Consider the following 20589-nt stretch of genomic DNA (forward strand, 5'->3'; position numbering starts at 1 on the left):
TCCTAGAATGTCACACTGTTTCCAGTGAACATCTCATTTGTCATGACAACAAGGGAAGAGAAATATTTTTCAAATAACCTTTTGTTGGAGTCTCAGCTTGCTCTGATATTGTAATTCACAGTGCCTTTTCACCTGCATGGTCTTACCCAACCTGTGTTACATTGGTCTGTAACACAGGTTGGGTAAGAGACAACTGACTGCATGGAACAAGCAATAAATACTTTAAAATACCCTTTTAGGCACCCCAGCATAAGAAAAGCAACACAAAAAGGTTCTGAATGTCACACTGTTTCCAGTGAACATCTCATTTGTCATGACAACAAGGGAAGAGAAATATTTTTCAAATAACCTTTTGTTGGAGTCTCAGCTTGCTCTGATATTGTAATTCACAGTGCCTTTTCACCTGCATGGTCTTACCCAACCTGTGTTACATTGGTCTGTAACACAGGTTGGGTAAGAGACAACTGACTGCATGGAACAAGCAATAAATACTTTAAAATACCCTTTTAGGCACCCCAGCATAAGAAAAGCAACACAAAACCATTATAAACTAACAAGTATTGCCAAGAGGCTATAACTGCTAAGAGGTTATTAGGTATAAAGCAAGGTAATATGTAAATAATTATGTATAAAATAATTTCAGAATTGAAATATCAATCCTTCAGCTGGATAAACAGAATTGATTAGTTCAGTGATTTGAGGACAATCTTTAAAACATGCTACATTGTTATTCTGCCTTGGAGCAGACAGATAAAAGTAAATGCTTTAGAAAAATAAAATATAGCAATTTTTTTTTTAATCTACTAACTCAATTTATTTTATACACCAGAACAGAGACCACCTACCTTTCTTCCCCCTGTGTTCAGGCGAAGAGGTGTTAGGAAGGGATCAAAAATCATATGGCTGGTTTCAATATTGACAGGTGACTGTCTTTTCCCGACTGAGCAAAGATTCCAAGCTGAGTTCACCAAACCCCAAAAGGAGGGTACTGCAAAATATAAGAAAATGCAAGTTTAATGGAAGTCTGGAAAGACTAGAGCAGTACATGCCAGGCAGATGGCCAGGTGATTAAACTCATCCGATTGTCTGTACACACACTTTGAAACTGAAAACAGGCAAATTCGTCTTGCACTTGAAATTTAAAACTTCATACTACAAGACCAAAACATATGATTTCATATAATTTTGTATCAGGAAAGAAGGTGGGTTAGTTCTTTTCCTCTCAGACATAATCCCAGGTTCAGTAATAAACAGCTCTTTTGCTATTACAGAATATTTACTGGGCAACAGGAAAGCCAATCACTAGTCCTTATGTTAACTTTGCACATATTCCATGTGTCCTTGGACTGAAACGCTTCCATTCTATTCAACTTTCAAAAAAACACTTAAAATATTTAGAAAATTAATTAAAACCCACAGAAATGTTGTTCTGAATGTCACACTGTTTCCAGTGAACATCTCATTTGTCATGACAACAAGGGAAGAGAAATATTTTTCAAATAACCTTTTGTTGGAGTCTCAGCTTGCTCTGATACTGTAATTCACAGTGCCTTTTCACCTGCATGGTCTTACCCAACCTGTGTTACATTGGTCTGTAACACAGGTTGGGTAAGAGACAACTGACTGCATGGAACAAGCAATAAATACTTTAAAATACCCTTTTAGGCACCCCAGCATAAGAAAAGCAACACAAAACCATTATAAACTAACAAGTATTGCCAAGACTGCTAAGAGGTTATTAGGTACAAAATAAGGTAATATGTAAATAATTATGTATAAAATAATTTCAGAATTGAAATATCAATCCTTCAGCTGGATAAACAGAATTGATTAGTTCAGTGATTTGAGGACAATCTTTAAAACATGCTACATTGTTATTCTGCCTTGGAGCAGACAGATAAAAGTAAATGCTTTAGAAAAATAAAATATAGCAATTTTTTTTAATCTACTAACTCAATTTATTTTATACACCAGAACAGAGACGACCTACCTTTCTTCCCCCTGTGTTCAGGCGAAGAGGTGTTAGGAAGGGATCAAAAATCATATGGCTGGTTTCAATATTGACAGGTGACTGTCTTTTCCCGACTGAGCAAAGATTCCAAGCTGAGTTCACCAAACCCCAAAAGGAGGGTACTGCAAAATATAAGAAAATGCAAGTTTAATGGAAGTCTGGAAAGACTAGAGCAGTACATGCCAGGCAGATGGCCAGGTGATTAAACTCATCCGATTGTCTGTACACACACTTTGAAACTGAAAACAGGCAAATTCGTCTTGCACTTGAAATTTAAAACTTCATACTACAAGACCAAAACATATGATTTCATATAATTTTGTATCAGGAAAGAAGGTGGGTTAGTTCTTTTCCTCTCAGACATAATCCCAGGTTCAGTAATAAACAGCTCTTTTGCTATTACAGAATATTTACTGGGCAACAGGAAAGCCAATCACTAGTCCTTATGTTAACTTTGCACATATTCCATGTGTCCTTGGACTGAAACGCTTCCATTCTATTCAACTTTCAAAAAAAACCACTTAAAATATTTAGAAAATTAATTAAAACCCACAGAAATGTTGTAAGAGAAACAGACACTGTGATACTGGAGAACAGACTGCTCTCTTGAGGTTCTACCTATTTCTGTTCTGCTCAATCTTTCTTTAGATAAAGTTTTAATTATTAAAAATAAATTTTGTTGGAGAAGTCACACTCTGGTAGTGAGAAAGGATAAGTTCCTTCCCTGGGCATTCAACAGCTTGGAACAAGGAGGAAACACTGGCTGTAGATAAACTGAGTTACTTCCTGCATTTTCTAACTGGAAAATAATGTGATGTAACTGCATATTACTGTGTGTCAGAGAACTGCAGCTGAGGGTCACATTGCATCTCATCTGCAGTTTACAGACAAGACCAACCTGGACATCTCCTTGGCTACTGAAAACCTTTCTGTAAACGAGTGGAGTGCAATTACAAGATACACAAAGGACATATTTAGATTTGTGTCTGCAACGTTGACTTTGTCAGAATTGTTCTGTAGTTTTGTGTAGCAGCTGGAAATTTTGCAGTCTTCTTGTGAAATGTTTTTGGCTCTATTTTTTTCTTTTTACATGTTGCTAAAAGTTTTAATAGCCTTTAAGCCTCAAAGGCATTCTTCTGATGCCTAAACCACGTGTGACAAAGCCTCCAAACCCAGACTGGGGAAGACTGGGGCCCTGGGGCAGGAACACAGGTGCTTTGCCTGGTGGGTGGAGCTGAAAACAACCCACCTGGGCTATAAAAAGCTTTTTTGTGGCTGTGGCTAGTTGGATGCAGGGTTTTGTAGTGTGAGCCTTTGCTCCTGATTGCAATTTTTTGGTTACTCTACTGGCAGCTACAAAGAATTGTGGCTGGATTGGAACCTCACATTTACATTGGGTTTAACACTTTGAGAGGATATTCCTTGGAGGGGAGAAAGGCAGAAAATATCTTCTGAATAATGTAGCCCTAGGACAAGGGTGATCTTGGTATTTTCTTTATGTGTTTTATACAACTCAGGTTTTTTTGCCTTTAAAGTTTGAGCGTATGTAGGTGTAAAAATTTGGTTGGGTTAGCCTATATTTCATGTCACGTTTTCCACAAAATTAGATAAACTTTCTGGGGAATTCTTAGCTTGCTCCTTGCACAGCAAAACTTTTTTGGTTGTGTTTTGCAGCTGTTGCCTGCTCTAGTAGTTCAGGTGTTGTCACGTACAAATGTTAACTCTTACTAAAAACAAAAACCAAACTCAATTTTCAGTTGAAACTTTTTAAATTCTTAGTGCCAGTGTGTCTGTGCAGCACAGGTGCTGCAGCTACAGGTGAACTCTAACAGCCATCATTGACATGGTGCTGCAAGAGGAGCTTAAAGCTGCCTTGCATACAAATTCTATGGGACTATGTGCTACTAATACCTTAAATTTGCTGGGGACTTATTTTTTTTTTAACACCTGAGACAGACAATCGAATCAGCAACTCCTCTTAGGACATACTGCATGAAAATCTTAGAGGAGGGGGATGATGGTGGAATGCTTCCCAGCCACAGGAAAGTAATGATCAGGGAACAGCACCCAAAATAGATGGAACTGCAGATGCCCATATGAAATTGTGTCAGTAGTCTTTTATTTGAGTAACAAACTCTGTGTGCCACCCCAAAGAAGGTCAGATGGAAGGCCCCTAAAATAGTGAAGCTTTGTGGGATTTGAAAAATAAATAGACAGAGTGGTCTAAAAAAGTCTTTTGGCTCTGTTTGCCCTCCCAGTCAATTCCTACTTCCACTGTGGACTTTGAAGCTTAGAGAAGTTCACAGACTATACTAAACAATAGTGCTAATGCTCTGAAATGGAATAGAATAAGTGTAATGTAATTAAAACCAAGCCATCTCACAACTAGTTGTGCTTTCTCTGAAGAGAAATACCATAGCAGCTCACTTCAGCTTTTGTAAGACAAAAAATCCCTTTTATACATAGGCCTAAAATAAAAGTTTAGGTTAATTGAGAGAGCCTGGTTCCCTTGATTAATCCCCCTGTTGTGTTATTGGTGTTATTTTAAAAACTGAATTAATGAAACTGTAGAGCGGTAGAATCAAGGCAGGGAAATACTGCATGGAGAATCTGTTGCTTCAATAGTATCTAGTATTACTTAAAAAAAAAAAAAACAAAAACCCAAACATTCTGGCCAGAAATATTCCTGGAACTGGTAAAAACCAACTCTTTAGCAAGTTTTTAAAATAAATAAAAAACCTAGACAATGGTAAGTTCAATAAAACAGCAAACCAAACACATCAACCCATTATCTTCAAGTTGACAGCAAAACAATTTATGATGCAAGTGGGATTGACCCAGAAAAGCTGCAGTGGAAAAGGGCTGCTAGGAGGGGTTGTTTTGTAATGTTATTTCCTGTTTCTGCCAGGAAACCTTGCATTCTCTGCTGTGTCACAACAGCCTGGAACTTGAGGGGAGGGAGCTGCAGAGTTGTGGCACTGCCCTGCAGAGGTCACAGCTGTCATCAGACATGTGAGTCTGAGCTGAAATCTTTGATTACTCTCTAAACACCCCAGACTGGAGCTCCAGGACCTCTCCAGTCCTGCTGCTATCTCTGGGCACACAAAGAGACAAGTTCCCCACTGCTGCACCCATCCCATGGATCAGAGTGACTCTACCTGTGCTTCAGCCCAAGGTTAATTAAGATGACTGACTTAGGACTGCACACCTAAGTTGAATAGAGGATGGGGATATTAAGCAATATTAATGTCTGATTACATTTATTTAAAGTAATTAGTGCTGCTGCTTAGATGCCCAAAGTGATCTAAAAGTATTCAGAACTGTAATAGAAAAATCTAAGAATGTTCATGTAGGAAGCCATGGCTTAAATTAAACACAGGTACTGAATTAACTGTTTAGTCTGAAGAAATCGGGTGTATGAATAGAGGAAAACATATAAAAATAGTAGTCATTTTTTATTCCAGCTTAACTAGCAGACAGGGTTCTACTTGGGCTTAAGTCATTAATGAATCACTATCTCCTTTCCCATAATTATGTTTTATTTCCATAAAAATCTACTCATGTGTGGAATATGCTGCTTTTTTGTGTGTGAACCTCTGAACCTTAGACAGTTCCTGTACTGTGCAGGAGCTACTGTGACTCTCTAGTTTGCATGCAGGCCAAATACCAGCTCAAAATATCATTTAACAAGGTGCTCCAGCTCCTGATTATTGTACCCAAAGCCTGAATATAGTGATTGTGTCATCTCTGCTTCCTCTATAAATCCCCCCAAACTTACACTGCTTGGGAGCTGAGTTGTTGCAAACATATTATACAGATATCAAATAATAAGTTTGTGTCTGATCAATGCCTTCAACCTTCTCCTAACAGAAAATTCAGTTTATATCCTCTGTATGCTGGCATGTTGTGGTGTGTTTTTTGTTTTATTAGTAGGTTTATTGTTTGATTTGTAATTTGGTAGTTTCCTTATGCTATTTTCCTTTTTGTTCCTGCTTTTTTCCAGAACTTTCGTCACTTTTCCTGTTGTTAGATGCCAGTTTCTATTTCTCCAAACTCTGTTAGTTTACTGAAACTGTTCTCCTCCCTTGGGATTTTTATGGGTTTTTACATTGTATTCCCTGCCTGGTTTTTTACTCCCAATTCTCCTGATTTGTTAAAGACTGTACCCTCCCCTGAGACCTGCCCCACATATAAGCTCCTGTCTGCCCCCGGTTCCTGGTCCCAGGATGAAGAAGAGGGGAAGTTTTACCACCAAATAAAGTTTCCCCATGTGCTGCTCTGTGTTTTATGCTGTGCTGACATTGGTAACTTGTGTGTGTATGTGTGTGCTGTATGGTGAGGTGGATTACTTACATTTTATACCTGTGCAGGAATCTCTGACTTCTTTATTTAATCTGCATCTTATTGCAGCTGCTCTCTTTTCAATTTACTGGGAACAATTTATATTGAGATAGATGAAGATGCTTCAGTATCAGCAGGACACAAAAGGATGAGGGATTCTGACGGCTTTTACCAAACCTATGCAAAAGAGCAGTGAAACAAAAGCAGCTAGAAAAATAATGGAAGGATTGAGAGCTATTCTGGTGATGAGTACCAAGGATTTGCTGAAATAAATATGAGCCTCCCCTCTCCAGAGGACAGCAATGAGGGAAAGGTGTCCCAGAAGGATATCCTTCCATAGGGACAGCAAACTTGCAGATAAGCAGAATGGTATTGCCTGCAGGGAGATTTGTGCTGAGAGGAGCCACTAGTTTTCCCAGGATGGGAACAAGGGTGTACTGTGTATGACACCTGAATTGCCTAACTGCAATAAAAATCATGCTGGACTCAAAGATCTGGGTCCTGGAAGGGGTGTGGACAGGTATCCACTATGAAATGACTGGAGGCAAGGACTCTCTCCTTTAGCAGCAATTATAGATGCAACACTTTTTGCATAAAAAAAATTTGTACATCTGGTGCCTGGGGTCATGGTTTAGTTGTGGGTCTGGGGTGTTGGGTTAAGGGTTCTGTGATCTCAGAGGTCTTTTCCAACCTTAGTGATCTGATGATTATAATGAATTCACATCTGTTTAGGAATGAAAAGCCTTGTGTAGTTGATTTTTGTGTAACCCAGTGAAGAAGCAGATAAAAATTAAGAATCTTATTTAAATTGCCACCAGAATTAAGGTGTTCTGGGTTGTTTTGAGCCTTTGTTTAAACAGGGGACAGAAGCCAGAAAACTTCAAATACAGGAAATAAATAGGGTGGCTGGAAGTAAGAGAGCATTTTCAAAAAATGCTGTCCAAATAAGAAAAATGGAAAAGGTGATAAACTCTGACCAGTTAAATAAAAAACTAAAATAAGACATGCCAGAAAAAGATATCAAAGAACAATTTCCAAAGGTCTTAAAAGCCACGAATAACTTCTTTAAGAGTATGAGAAGCAAGGACACTGGCTGAGCGTGTTGGACCAGCTGGTGATCAGTGCCGGGCTTTTTTGAGTTCTTCTAAGCCTTCTGATCAATAACTTTTTTAAGAGTAAGAAAAGCAAGGACACTGGTGATAAGTGCCGGGCTTTTTTTGAGTTCTTCTAAGCCTTCTGATTTTACATTCTTGTACCGAACTTTCTCACAGACTTTATGTAAATAACTTATTGTTTTCCATTATTTTATGGAGGAGGAAAATCTGATGGACTGTTCGTTTGTCCAGTGTCATTGGAGAGGTGGCACTTTCACCCTGCAATCCACTGCCACTTTTGGAAATCTATAAATGTTGGAGTCAGAAATTAAACTGCCTCTTTTTTACCTTAAAGAGTTGCGGGTCTGCGTAGTTTTATTTTGTGTCCTATAGTGGCAGATCAGGTTGTAAGAGCAGCACAGGACACATTATGTGTCAGTAAAGCCGTATGAGTTCTTTTCCTTACTGCTCACAAAATGGTGTCAAGGGATGTTCCCACACAGGAGCTCTTGTATGAGGAATGAATCTGAGAAACTGTCTCAGAATCAAGCATCAGAAAAGTGACTTTTAGTATAAACAGATGAAACTAACAGATTCATTCAGGTCAAACAGAACGCCAGGATGAATACCACAGTGATGTGAACTGCGAAAATCCTTGATTAAAATCTGCACCAGGCTTGGAGAGACAAAAAGTGGCAAATGTGATCCAATTTTTTATGGTGTTTATTTTTATAGATACTTGTTTTTCCCAAGGTCTCTGCTACTGATCCCTGTCAATGACATGAGGTGGAGTCTAAGCAGGACAGTCAGGTTATTTCTGTTTTATTGTACCAAGCCTGTAAATTCCTCTTTGAAGTTTGCTCAACTTCCAGGAGCACAGATTCTCTGAATTTAAGTTTCTCCAGAGTTCATGAATTTAAATGAAAGGTGTCAACTTATCCATCAGCACATCTTTGTTTATATTTTTAAGCCTTAGCACTGGCCCTGGCGGTGGTGTAAAACACTATTAAAGACTGTATTTGTGCAGTGATTACTCTTGCCCTGTGTAATTAATTACTGGTACCTCAGATAAAATCTCAAGCTACTTTATTGAGGCTGGGAATTGGAACCACAGAGAGAATCAGTAATCTATGTACATCAATAAAGCAGTCCATTAATTATTTCCACCTACTCAGCTTGAAGAAAATTATCATACCAATTCCTCTGGATAACCACATGACCTGCTCTGCCTCTACATAAAAGCCAAAGGTAAAGTCATAAAGGCTTTGAGAGATAAATCATGGACACCAAAGAAATGACAGAGTATAGAATGGCATTCAGCAGTAATTGGTCACAGAAATCTCCAGACTGCAGTAACATTAGACACTATCACAATGGCTTCAAATTTGAGAACTGATAGTGTTCTAATTTCTTTTTAAGCAGCGAAGTGTTGACAGCTGAAATATATCCTCCAGGGTAAGACAGCATTGCCATTATTCAAGAGATAGTAAAAAAAAAAATTAAAATTTTCAGCAATAAATCTTGAAACACATAAAAAATTAAAATTTTGAGGAACTCCAGCAGCATCATATTCTATACTGCTAATTCCATACTCATCATTCCATGTTGGTCTGTTCAAATGTCATCTTCCCTCTGTATGAAGGATTCTCAATGACAAGAAAAGTTCAACCACTGCACTCGCTAAATGAGAAATAACAGAAAACAGGAAGGGGAAAAAGAGGATTTGAAATTCTGGCACGATACTATCTTTTAAAAAGTGGCTATTTTCTGCTATGCCTTTAATAAAGACATCATGCAATACCCTCTCCAACTTTTCTTTTAAATTATAGCAGCTTATTTATGCCTAATTCAACATTTTCTTAAATTAAGAGTTAAATTACCTGGGAAAAAGTATTTAGCAATCAAAATTAGTGACCTCTGGCCCTGCAAAGCTTTTGCTTATTTTTATCTACAAATTTAGGGTACAAGTGTAGAACACGGTACCACTCCTTTCATCACAGTGATTAAACCAGACTAATTCACTTCTATAAATTATGCTAAGCTTGGGGTAAAGAGCATCTATACAAAAGTACTTAACTACATTTTTCTCTGCCACCCTCTGGTGAGTTCACACATACTAAAGCTATACAATCAAACACTAATGTTCTGAAAAATATAGGTCAGCTGCTTGTAGAGGTGTTTACAGATGCTTCTCATATTGACTTTTCTCTTTTCATTATTCATGTAATGGATTAGGAAGTAGGAAGAGACACCAAGAGGGAGAGACATATCCAGGTCCAAAACTAAGCAGGTAACAATCTTCTAGGGTCAGGGTTACTAAAGTTCTGAAAATAGAATATGTTTCTCTTTCATTCTAGTCAAAAAGATACTATAGTTTTGGGGGAAATGGGTTTTTCCATGTAATGTGAGTGAAGGTCCTGCTGGTGAAAGATTTAGCAATATGAAAACAGATTAAAGAACAGTTTGGTTTAAAGGTTAAAAAGCAACTGGGATGTTTAGTGGAGTGGCACAGATTGCCCATTAAAGTCTCAGTCTTGGGTAAGGGAAATCCTTCTTGGCAAATGAACTAAAAATGAGAAAGGGGAGGAAGGCAGCATCCTCTCCCTCTTGTTCATCCCCAGTCCCTGTGGGCTGGCTCTGTGCCCTGCCTGCCTTTGAGTGGGACATTGGGCCCCCTTCCTCTGCCTGCCAGTGCCCAGGCTGTGGGTATCATTAATGAGCTGCCATGAATTACTGCCACTCACTGGTAATTTCTAACCAGGCCTGGTCAGTCCCTCAGCCATCAATCAGCGAGAGGCACAGACACAACAGAGCATTTGCCTGACACTCACTGTAATTTGGGGGGTGGAGAAGGGGGAGAGTCCAGCCTGGAGTTGAAGTGTAGACTGAAAGGGAAAAAGCTGAAATGCAAATAAAAGCTGTGATGGTCGTTCTGGACTTGTAATGGGACTTTGCATTAAAATGCAGGAAACCCAGATTTTGAGCTATCCTGTGATCTCTAATCTTTCCTTCATCTTTGGGGGGTTTTTTTGTGGCTCCTGCTGTAGAACTGGGGACTATGGCTGTGCTGTTAAAATGAGTGACTGTTCTGAGACAGGATGAGTGAGATGTAAGACTTTAAAGAAGATCGAGAAGAAAGGTGAAGAAAGCCTCAAACAGATGAAATTGACTAGAAAAAGTTGTTCAGAGAAAAGTAATACGAAACATTGTCTTAAGGGAAAAGACTGCTTATCCAGCAGATACCTTGAGCTCTATTCTGTAGATTCAGCTTTAGTCTTTGGGTTACTATCGATCCTTCTGCTGAAAAATATAAATTAAAGTAGGAACATAAAAAAATAACAAAAGACAGCATATTTATTCTATCAAAAGTGCTTTTCTAAGTATCCCTGTGCCTCACAGTATACTGTTACTAAAATAAACGTAACTCTCAGGTATTAAATTGGAATTTAACTATTTATTGCCAAATCCAGTGCATGCCTGCTGGTGCATCCTTTATCAGAACGGGTTTACTGAGCACCTCACTCTGGAACTGCAGGGTATTAGGGGATTCAGTTTGGAAAAGGCAGGTGTAAGGAGCACTCAGGAGAGGTTAACAAGTCCCATTCTCCAAGGCATTTTTGTGATAGCAACCCCTTGGGAATTACTTGTAGCTCTGCACTATTTCGGTTTCCCACAGGGCTCCTGCAGTTAATGACAGCAGGGAGGCAGAAATGTCCAGCCTCTGCTGACTTGCAAAGACAGTTCAAGACAGGAACAGCGATGTTCTCTGCTCTGGTGTTTTCTGGAGTAATCAGTGTGTGTCTGCACGGCTCAGTGTCAATCACATGGCACCACAAAAAATCCTACTCATTTTACCAGTGCTCGCAGGGGATCTGAGTTTGTAAAGCAATAACCATGTGAAATTTTCTTACTGTGGCTTGTAAGGAGTTAGCTCAGCTTGTGAAAAGTGCCAGTACACAGCACACTGTTTACATGAGAAATGCAGCAATGCATGAGCACCTTTTGAGTTGCAAGGTAACTGCTCCACATCAAAGAAATCTCAGTAGCACCAAACATCCTCCAGCAGTGCAGTGGGACACTGGTCAGAGGGGCAGTGCCAGGATGTGGAATCCTAAAATCTCTTGGAAACACAAAGAGCAGAATCTGCTCTCCAGTGTGCCACAGAAGGCCTGTAGCTCTGGAACACTTCTGATGGCCCATTCCTGCCAGAGAGTGGAGCAGCTCAGATGGAATTAGCATCAATTGTTTCCAAGGGAGATGTGTAAAAGATAATGAATGTTGAGTTTTTGGCTGCCAAGATTCAATATGAGATAGTGCCTTGGAGGCTTAATTACTTGTGACCTTCACCCAGAAATACATCTTATTTTGTGGATACAGAATTTGATGGTCTTTACAGCAGCAGAGGAATAAAATCACACCTGCCTTATGAAAAGACGTTTAGAAAGAAAAGTGTTAAATGGTTACATCGAGGTTGATTAGAAAATGTATAACTATGCACATGAAAAAGACTGCAAAGGTTTCAAGAATTACCTTATGGATCCAAGCTTCTAAATCAACTCTGAAATTTATTATGAGTATCAAATACACCAGGTAATAAAAAAAAATTGCCCAGAGGCAAAATCTGTAGCTTCATAACGACTGAAAATATAAATTTCAATTCACCTCTGTGTCACAGGCTAATACTTTTAGAAATCAATGCACAGAATAATCCTGAAAACAGAACTAACTGAGCTAGTTAGTGGTAATTCCTTAGACTTTGGAACTACCAAATCTTAACTGTTCGTACATAATATTTTATTAAGAAAAAAATTCTTCTGACTTCTGTTTCCGCTTGATTTTTTAGGTTTAGTTTGAATTATCTGAATAAACGTACAGTTTCTCTGTACCTGCCAAAGGGCTATTCAGAACAAACTGATCCCATAAACTGACCAGAACCTTCCATCAGTGAACCAGTCTGGTTTTAACACAAGCAAAAAATGAAGCGCAAATTTTAAACACAAATTGTATTAACTGACCTGAATAATTTAGTGTTAGCTGACATGGTTTCAGTTTGTGCTCTCAGTGAAAAAGAGAACACAAACTCTTATTCATGGCCACAATGTTTATTTTTCTGTAAGAGCCTTTGTGTTTCAGGTATCTGGCAATGCGATTTATTTTTATTATTTATATGTTTCTAGTAGAAGTAATATCCAGAAGGCTTAGTAAGTACAGACTAGCTCTATTTAGTATTCTTACTTCTGTTTAAACTTCTAACACAAAGTTACCAATGTCAGTATCATAAATCCCATTAAAATTGCCATATACAAATTCATTACATGTGTTTACTATTAAGAGGGTTTTTTTGCAGTATGACCTGTCCAAAGAAAATTGAACATCAGTCTTGCAAACCAAATTGTATTTTTCTGGTTTATTTAGCCAAGTTTCAGCACTGCCCCAGGCAGAGAGGAAATGGAATGAATTTTTGAGATTTTTGGGACAAAGAGAACTTTTTCTTTTAAAAAAAGCTCTCCATCTTGATCTGTACATAAAATAACTACATAAATACATAAAATAACTTTTTGATCTGAGCTTTAAGAAAGTTATTTTAAGAAGTTCCTACCCTGCTTTTCAAACAGCTGTAGAAATATTGCTGAACTGGAGTGGTACACATGGAAATATAATCCCTCTTGGCCTGAAGTCATCTTAGCAGAAGAGCAGCAAGAGTTTAGCAACTATAAACTACAGGTAGTGACTAAACTTGCCCCACTCTGCTCTTCTTCTTTAACAGAAAAGAATGAACTTGTTACGAGGAAAATGGAATGTGCGTATTTCAGAATAGTAGAAAGCTGAATGTGAATCACAAAGCCTTAGCAAAACAAATACTCTCATGGCTGGTATTAGCTGCATGATTTTCCCAAAGCCTGGACTGTACTACTCAAAGTTTCCTTGAGTATTTAACTTTTGTGCAGGAGGAACAGGGCAAAGTCTGTGTCTCTGAGGCAGGCAATTGTCAGTGGAGGCTTTACCTCCATTAATAGTGATGCCTCTTCTTTGTTCTGCACTATTTGCTGTTGTCAGCTGAAGTAACAGATATATCTATTATGCTGCCAAAGGAAACCACCAGAGCAACAGAATGACAATTCCTGGACCACTTACAACCAGCCTAGTACAAGAGGAGTATCGATTTAGTTTCTTAGTAGCATTAAGCGCAGCCAATTTAATAGAAAAAATGGTCATTATACATCGTTTCTTGGGATTTGGCCCAGTGATTTGCTTGTCAGTCTTATGATGTGAAATAATACCTTTTGCTGTATTTGCGTGCGAGTTATTTCAGAATCTTCACAAGGCCTGTGTTCTTGTTACACCACTGATTTGCTATGATTGTGCTTTTTAGTAATAATCACTCCTTTGAAACCTTCAGCATCACCACATCATAAGTTTAAGAGCTTTAGAAGGGAACAATACAATTTTAGTGCTTACAGTTAAGAGCTTCCCTCAACCACAGATACATTCTGAATACACAGCACTTGACAAAAGATACTAAATAAGCTACCCACATCTAATTTCAAATTTATGCCTGATAACTCTTACAATCCTTGAAATTCCCCCTTTAACTTCCACGTTTCATGCATGTTCTGGTTTTGCAGTGTAGCATATAATAAAATCAAAATGGGCACAGCCTTTTAAACACAGGGGACAATTTCAGGAGTTTGAGGAAGAATCTCTGTCTTTGTTCACACAATTGACTTAGTCTGTTTTCACTTTCTCTTACTTCAAAAAATGCACCCCTGATCTGCGAGAAATAAAACCCCATAAACTTTAACCTCTGGGAAATTTCTTCTCTGATGCCATCTGAAGCTGCTTCTGCTGGTGGAAGGATTTTTGCAATGCATTTTAAATCAAAAGCTCTTAGGAAATGTTGTCTGTATAGAGCAGTTTAGATGGACTGACTAACGCTCCAGTCCCCAGCACTCATCACAGACCTGCCTGGGCATCTCCACACATGCCAGTGACTAGGAAGCCTCCAGTTCTAGATATTTCTTTGAAAAAGTAGGAAGCACAGTTTTTGCAGCCTAGCAAAGCTTCTTTAAAGGCCTCTGTTTCCCTGTGGTAACACTTATAACTCTTTAAAAGTCTGAAAACACTCAGTAACTCATGAAGCAGATGAGCCTCGTTTTCTGCACTCAAAACACACAGATCACCTTCCAAGGCAGCTGCTGCTCTCCTCAGGCTGAGGCTGCATTAGGTTCACAATGCAGGTGTTAACAGTATAAAAAACTCTGCATATTTTGATGGAGTCAGTCTTCTCCTGGGAATTATTTCTGATGTGGACATTAGAGGTAACTCGTGTGCGACTGATCCACTTCTACCCACCTGCTCAGGAGCTGCATTTTCTGGTAAAAACATGGCTGGTCCCTGTCCAAGCAGGAGAAGGGGCTTCTCCTCAAATCTTCTGCAGGAAGTTTTTTTCACCCTCAGGTACAATCATCTGGATGGTAAATCCTAGACCCTGGGATCCCTGAAAACCTACTTGGGTACTACAAACCCTGCGGACATTCAAACAGTAAGAAAATCACCTAATGAGGACACCCAAACTTAGAAGAAGATATTTGCCCTGGCCCACCAGATCCCTGTTACAAAGTGCTTTTAGGTAACAGTTCTGACCACTGATTATACAAGACCATGTGGCACAATAAAATTAAGTAAGTTTCTTTACAGTTTTAAATAAGATGCTACCCATATTTTGGACTTAGACTCAACCTTAAATAAGATGTAAAGTTAAGGCAGCTTCCCTGAAACTCTGCTATGAGATAAAAGCACCTTAGAGACAAACACCTACCACAGCTATGGAAACCAAGCTTCCCAAGTCTGTTTCTAATTAACCATTTTACCATTTGCCTTGACTTTTCCAGAAGGAAAAGAAATTGTAATTTCTAGTTCTTCTGTTTCTAATCCCTGAATCTGGGCATCTCTGATCATCCCCTCTTAGATGCTGACAGAATCCATAATTTTCATCTGCCTGTTCTTCTCTGTGCACATCCTAAAACATTAATACCAACACTGGCTTGTCCTTTTAACACTAACATGCAGACCTGTTACTTCTTCACATTAAGATATATTTGCTCTTTTTATACCTTCAAGATGACTACTAATTCTCCAGTTCTTGACTTCATAGGCAGTATAAAATTTTAAATGGTAATTGAGTCATCTTTTGATGAGCTGAAAGGGACAGCAGAGTATGATGCTGCCAGCAGCGTGCTGTTTGCTCAGCAGTAAAGTTTATGGAGTACTGCTTTATTCAGACAAATCATTAGGTTCAGTACAGGTGGTAGCTGGATGACACAGAGTCATGATGTACAGAAAATCCATACCCATTATCTGGCACCATCTTCTTGCTGTGAGAGATGTGAATTTACAGCTGCCTTTGGAGCTCTGGCCGACAGTGACATTCAGCACAGAGCCTGTGCCACTCCCTGTGTGCAGGGCAGAAAGCTCACCAGCAGAAAAGATTGTCAGGAAGATCTATCTTTTTTTTTCTTTTTTTACTACTAAAAAGTCGGACTTTTTTTGGTTTTTTCTTGACAATTACTAGCAGGACTACACATGGGGGAACAAGACAGTTTTCTAATGTCCCCTCACTGCAAGCATGCCATTTTCTTTTGCTACAGTGAATTGCATGAGCTCCTTATTCTGTTGTTTTTGAACTGAGTCTGTCCAAATAATTCATAAGTCCATAGTGCTATATTTGCTGCCAGGTTTTTATCTCATTGACAAACACAGACACTGCACAGAAAAATCCTGGTGCAGCCCATTCATAACTATCTCAACTGTTTCCAATTTGCAACACTCCTTGCACCAGCACTTTCACATCATGGGTTGTCTGCTGATTTTCTGGATCAATTTTTTATTTTCAATGTCACCAAAAGTGCATGAAACTAAGAAACTGATTTAGAAAGTGATTCTCCTTCTTCTGTTAAAAGGCTGAAAGCCTAAGTGCCTCTTTAGTAGCCTAAACCAGATTTTGGGTAGACACTGTACTTCCCCCTTTAGATGATCTTTATCTCTTCTATTTTAAGTAGAACTCAAAAGGATAAAGTAGGATTTCAAATTTATCAGCAGATTCAAACTATTTCTCCAGTGTGAACATAGCTCATTTTATGCTCCTTTAAGAGAGAAACTTTTACCACCTGCAAGGCATTTGCACAGTGCTGGACCCCTGAAAATCTGTGACTGTTACACAGGTTCTGATTAGGACATGGGGTCAGGAAATACTTGGTGTCGACTTAGCATTTCACTTGCTGCTGCTAACACTCCTATCAAAACATGGTAAAATATTAACTGCAAGGAACAGGTTCTGAACTGGTGAGGGTTCTGGTTAAATTAATGGATTTATGCTGACTTGTATCAAGAGTTGAGGGTTTGATTCTCCACTGTTCTCTGTTTTAAAAATATAACCAACTTAGCCTTAACCTCTAATATTTTTTTGATAAGTTGCTAATTCCTCAGATGGCACTACTTGCTGAACATATAGCATAAATAGCACTCCACCTTCTGTAGTTCTTGACTGACCCAGTTTCTCTGTTCTTCTGAGAAATTCTGGCTGCTGTCTCTTCCTTTCATGTATTGTGCTGCATTCTCTAGTCCTCACTTGTCCTCAAGAGACCTGATGCCAAGTACAGGGCTACAGGTCCCAAAAGAATGACACCACTTCCAATTCAGGCTCCACTAGTTTCACCTCGTGGATTGAGGGACTGGATGGTTACGAAACCTTTGATTTCCTTGGATTTCACATACTCCAGGTGACAGGAATAGTATCAAAAAGCCAAGGTGAAAGGGACAATCTATTCAGGTGGAATACAGTCAAGCGTGACTTGCACACACCTTTCTGTCTCTCCAAAACAGGTTTCTGAATGTTCTACAATTCTAAATTACTTTCCAACAGAATTTCCCTCAAACTCATGTTGTGGACTGCTGAACTCAGGCTCTTGGCTGTAACCAAAAGCTGCAACTGACATCTTCATTTCTCCTCTTCCGGTAAGGTGAAAAAAAATATATATATATAAAACAGCATGCTCTTCTGCCTTTTCTCTGTAATGTCATTTATCTTGCTGTGATTCTCATGACAGGTTATAATGCTTCCAGAACTTGAATTTCAAAGCACTTTTCAAATCTCCATTTGGATGCCAGGGTCTAGTCTCAATTCAACCAGCTGAAAATTAGCCAAGGGCTTTGTGGAGCAGCAGAGATTGATTTCAGAAGAGTTAAAGGTGGAATAAGCAGTGTCAGGCTGCTTTCCTTCCCTTTCAGTAGTTCTTAAGATTGGGTTTAGCTCTTCCAAAGCCTCCTGGGTGAGGTTGGCCACAGGTAGGACAGGATGGGACATAATGCCAAAGCATCATACTCTTAGCTTCTACTGAGGAAGGTTTATCAGCTTCTCAGAATCAAGTCCCTCAGTGGCAGAAAGAAAAATCCTTTGGAAACCTTCATTGTCCTTTCTCTCTTTCCAGAGGCACAGAAAGCACAAAAAATACAAGTCACAGCAAGTGGCACAATCAGGGTTATTCATGGGAACTGAAAGTGAGATCTGTGTTACACACAGAAAAACACAGACCCCAATAGGAATGTTCTTTAGAACCAAGACAGAAATTAATTTAGCATTTATCCTTTTTGGACTAGTAGAAATTCTGCTGTGGCAACCCATGTATCTGATTAAAGTAATTATTTTAAAAAACTGAGGGGGTTGAAAACACATGGATACACCATTTATAGTTATTGCTCAGTAACTTGGATGATACTAAAGATGTCATCAAGGAAGGGATTAAAGAAATTAAAACTTGTTCTACCACTGTGCACTAATTAAATTGTTTAGTGCAGAGATCAGCATAAATAAGGAATTAGCAAACAATAATGTGAGTAGAGGATGATTTGTAATAGCAGCACATTGATGCACTAGGCTCAGATACTATAATTTGACTGGCAGCACTTTATTAAGTTTTGGCAGCATTTAAGCAGACTGTGTGTGCTGTGATGAAGCTCAAGCACATTAATCCAAGCTCCAGCTCTTGTTAATACTGATGAGTGAAGGCAGTTAATTGAATTATGTATGAAGTAGTGCTGATTAAATATTTCACTCCTTGCTATAGAATTAACTCTGCTTTATTAACAGCCACTGTTGTCTCTAATAGTGAATGTCAGAGGGACGTCTTCTCAGCCATTTACTTTCATTTTTCTAGCCATCTGCTCAGGTTGCTTATCTATGTACACATATATTCCTGCTTGTACTGGCCTTTGAAAGAAGCAGTTTTGCTTCTCACAAATGGTTGTGTGATAGTGTAAAAGTTTTATTTCCTTACAGAACAGCTTTCAGTGAAACTCTTAAATTAATTTTTCTCATTGACAATAGAATAGGATTCTACAGATTACACAGACACAGACTTTTGAATGATGCCGTCTCCACAATGAAATGCAACATAAATGGGCAATTTTAATTTTGCTATGATGATGATTTCTACTTCCAGTTTTTACAACATTTAAAAAAACTGTACATAAAACCTCTGTTAATGAGGAAGAGAAAGGAAAAATCCAGGCACATAATCTGAAATTACAAAAAAATTGCAAAGCAGGGCTTTACAAAAGAAATAAACCAGTGTCCTTTCAGGAACTGTGCTGAACAACTACAAGAATTCCTGTCCTCACCAACTGGCAGATGTTTACAATTAACTCAAAGACAATACAACTGAAACCTCAGTTATTTAGCTGTCCATAGACAAAAATGACAAAAGCTTATCAGGACAGTGGCAGTGGTTTGGCAATAAGTACAACAAAAAGTTCTGGAGACACTATGGTTGCTGCTGGACCACGTTTTCACAAAGCCAGGTCAGTGCTCTTTCATCCTTTGCTGAGATGTGTGAAGAGTTGGCAAAACAGTGAAATCTGGTACTAACATGTATATTAAAAAATATGGAATATGTGGAGTGTGCAAAGCCACAAGCTTCTGCTGTTAAAAACTGTGATTAAGATTTTTAAATTATACCCTCTTGGAGGTCTGACAATGCTCTTTCAGACCAGCCTTGAAATATTCTAAAAAAAAAAAAAAATAAGCTTTCCGGTTTGGTCATATAGGTTTGGTAATAGGTTTTCAGTGAAATGAAATGAAACACTGCAGTGCAAAAGTGACAGAATACAGAAAATATATTTAAATAGTAGCAGAGATCAAGACTGGTAAGTTTTAATACTGTTGGATGTTGGGTTTCTTTTTTCTTTTACTTATAGAGTTTTTTTCCCCATAAGTTGCTAGGAAACTAACAAACCAAGACAAAATACCTAGCAAAACACAGATATGCTGCATGTCCACTATTCCATGTTACTTTGTAATCCATTTAATTAATAAATACAACTGAGGAACAATACTTTTAAAATGTCTTGGGACAACATAAAGCCCAGAGCAAGTACTTTTGTATAGATGTTTTGGAACTTCTGTTCTATTTTCAATGCTTACACTTCCGTGTCCCCAGGAAAAACAAAATTACAATTAAGTTAATGTAGTAACATGAATCAGTGAAGGAGATGCTTATAAAACAATGTTTAATGAAAGTGAGTTAGGTATTTCTTAACTTGACCTGCAAGAATGCCTTTACTTAGTGTGAGAAATGACTGCTCACTTTTAAAATTTTAAAGGTTTATCAAACCTTAACAAAAATACAACAAAAGGACTAAACAAGGAAAAATTACAGTGCTGGGAGCCTGCCCGCCCCCCACCCCCCTGCCTGGGACTACCAGCCATGTGGCTTGTCTTCAAAATAAATGATCCCCCTTTTATATCTCCAGCCCCTCCCAGAGAGTCCTGTCAGTAGATTCCTTCCTTGCTGCGCAGTGGTGGAGTTCACTTTCTTACATCTTGGTTGGAGATCAGTGTTACCAGAGTAGCAAGTCAACCCTCCCAAATGCCCGCACTACCAAGGCCATCCCGTGATACAGAACATAACCATACATCTACAAAACTTTTCTTAGCATACATATAATGTTCACCCCTCAACTGTGAGAGCCAACCATATCATTACTCATCTGTCACACTTGGATCTGAGGGTACAGCAAGGCCTCCAGTATTACTTTCACATTTTTCCCTTGGTATTCTTTTAATTATGGTGTTTTAAAACAAAATTT

At 38.6% G+C, this 20589-nt stretch overlaps 1 protein-coding gene and 1 long non-coding RNA gene across 2 annotated transcripts in view; both read right to left on the bottom strand.

Annotated features, from left to right (window-relative positions):
• The window catches only part of CA10 (carbonic anhydrase 10), a 110253-nt gene extending 109300 nt beyond the window's left edge, over window positions 1-953 (bottom strand). The window contains exon 1 of the mRNA XM_041409222.1: window positions 846-953. Within this exon, the coding sequence (XP_041265156.1) occupies window positions 846-899 (54 nt within the window). The 5' untranslated portion in view covers window positions 900-953. The remainder of the gene's footprint in view (window positions 1-845) is intronic.
• Window positions 954-2029: 1076 nt separating this feature from the next.
• Window positions 2030-20589, bottom strand: part of LOC121338346 — a 74112-nt gene continuing 55552 nt past the window's right edge. Inside the window, exon 4 of the long non-coding RNA XR_005953020.1 lies at window positions 2030-2133. This is a non-coding gene — a long non-coding RNA (uncharacterized LOC121338346). The remainder of the gene's footprint in view (window positions 2134-20589) is intronic.

The sequence above is a fragment of the Onychostruthus taczanowskii genome, unplaced genomic scaffold (genome assembly GCF_017590055.1).
Source record: "Onychostruthus taczanowskii isolate IOZ18803 unplaced genomic scaffold, ASM1759005v1 scaffold30, whole genome shotgun sequence".
Classification (NCBI taxonomy): Eukaryota; Metazoa; Chordata; class Aves; order Passeriformes; family Passeridae; genus Onychostruthus; species Onychostruthus taczanowskii.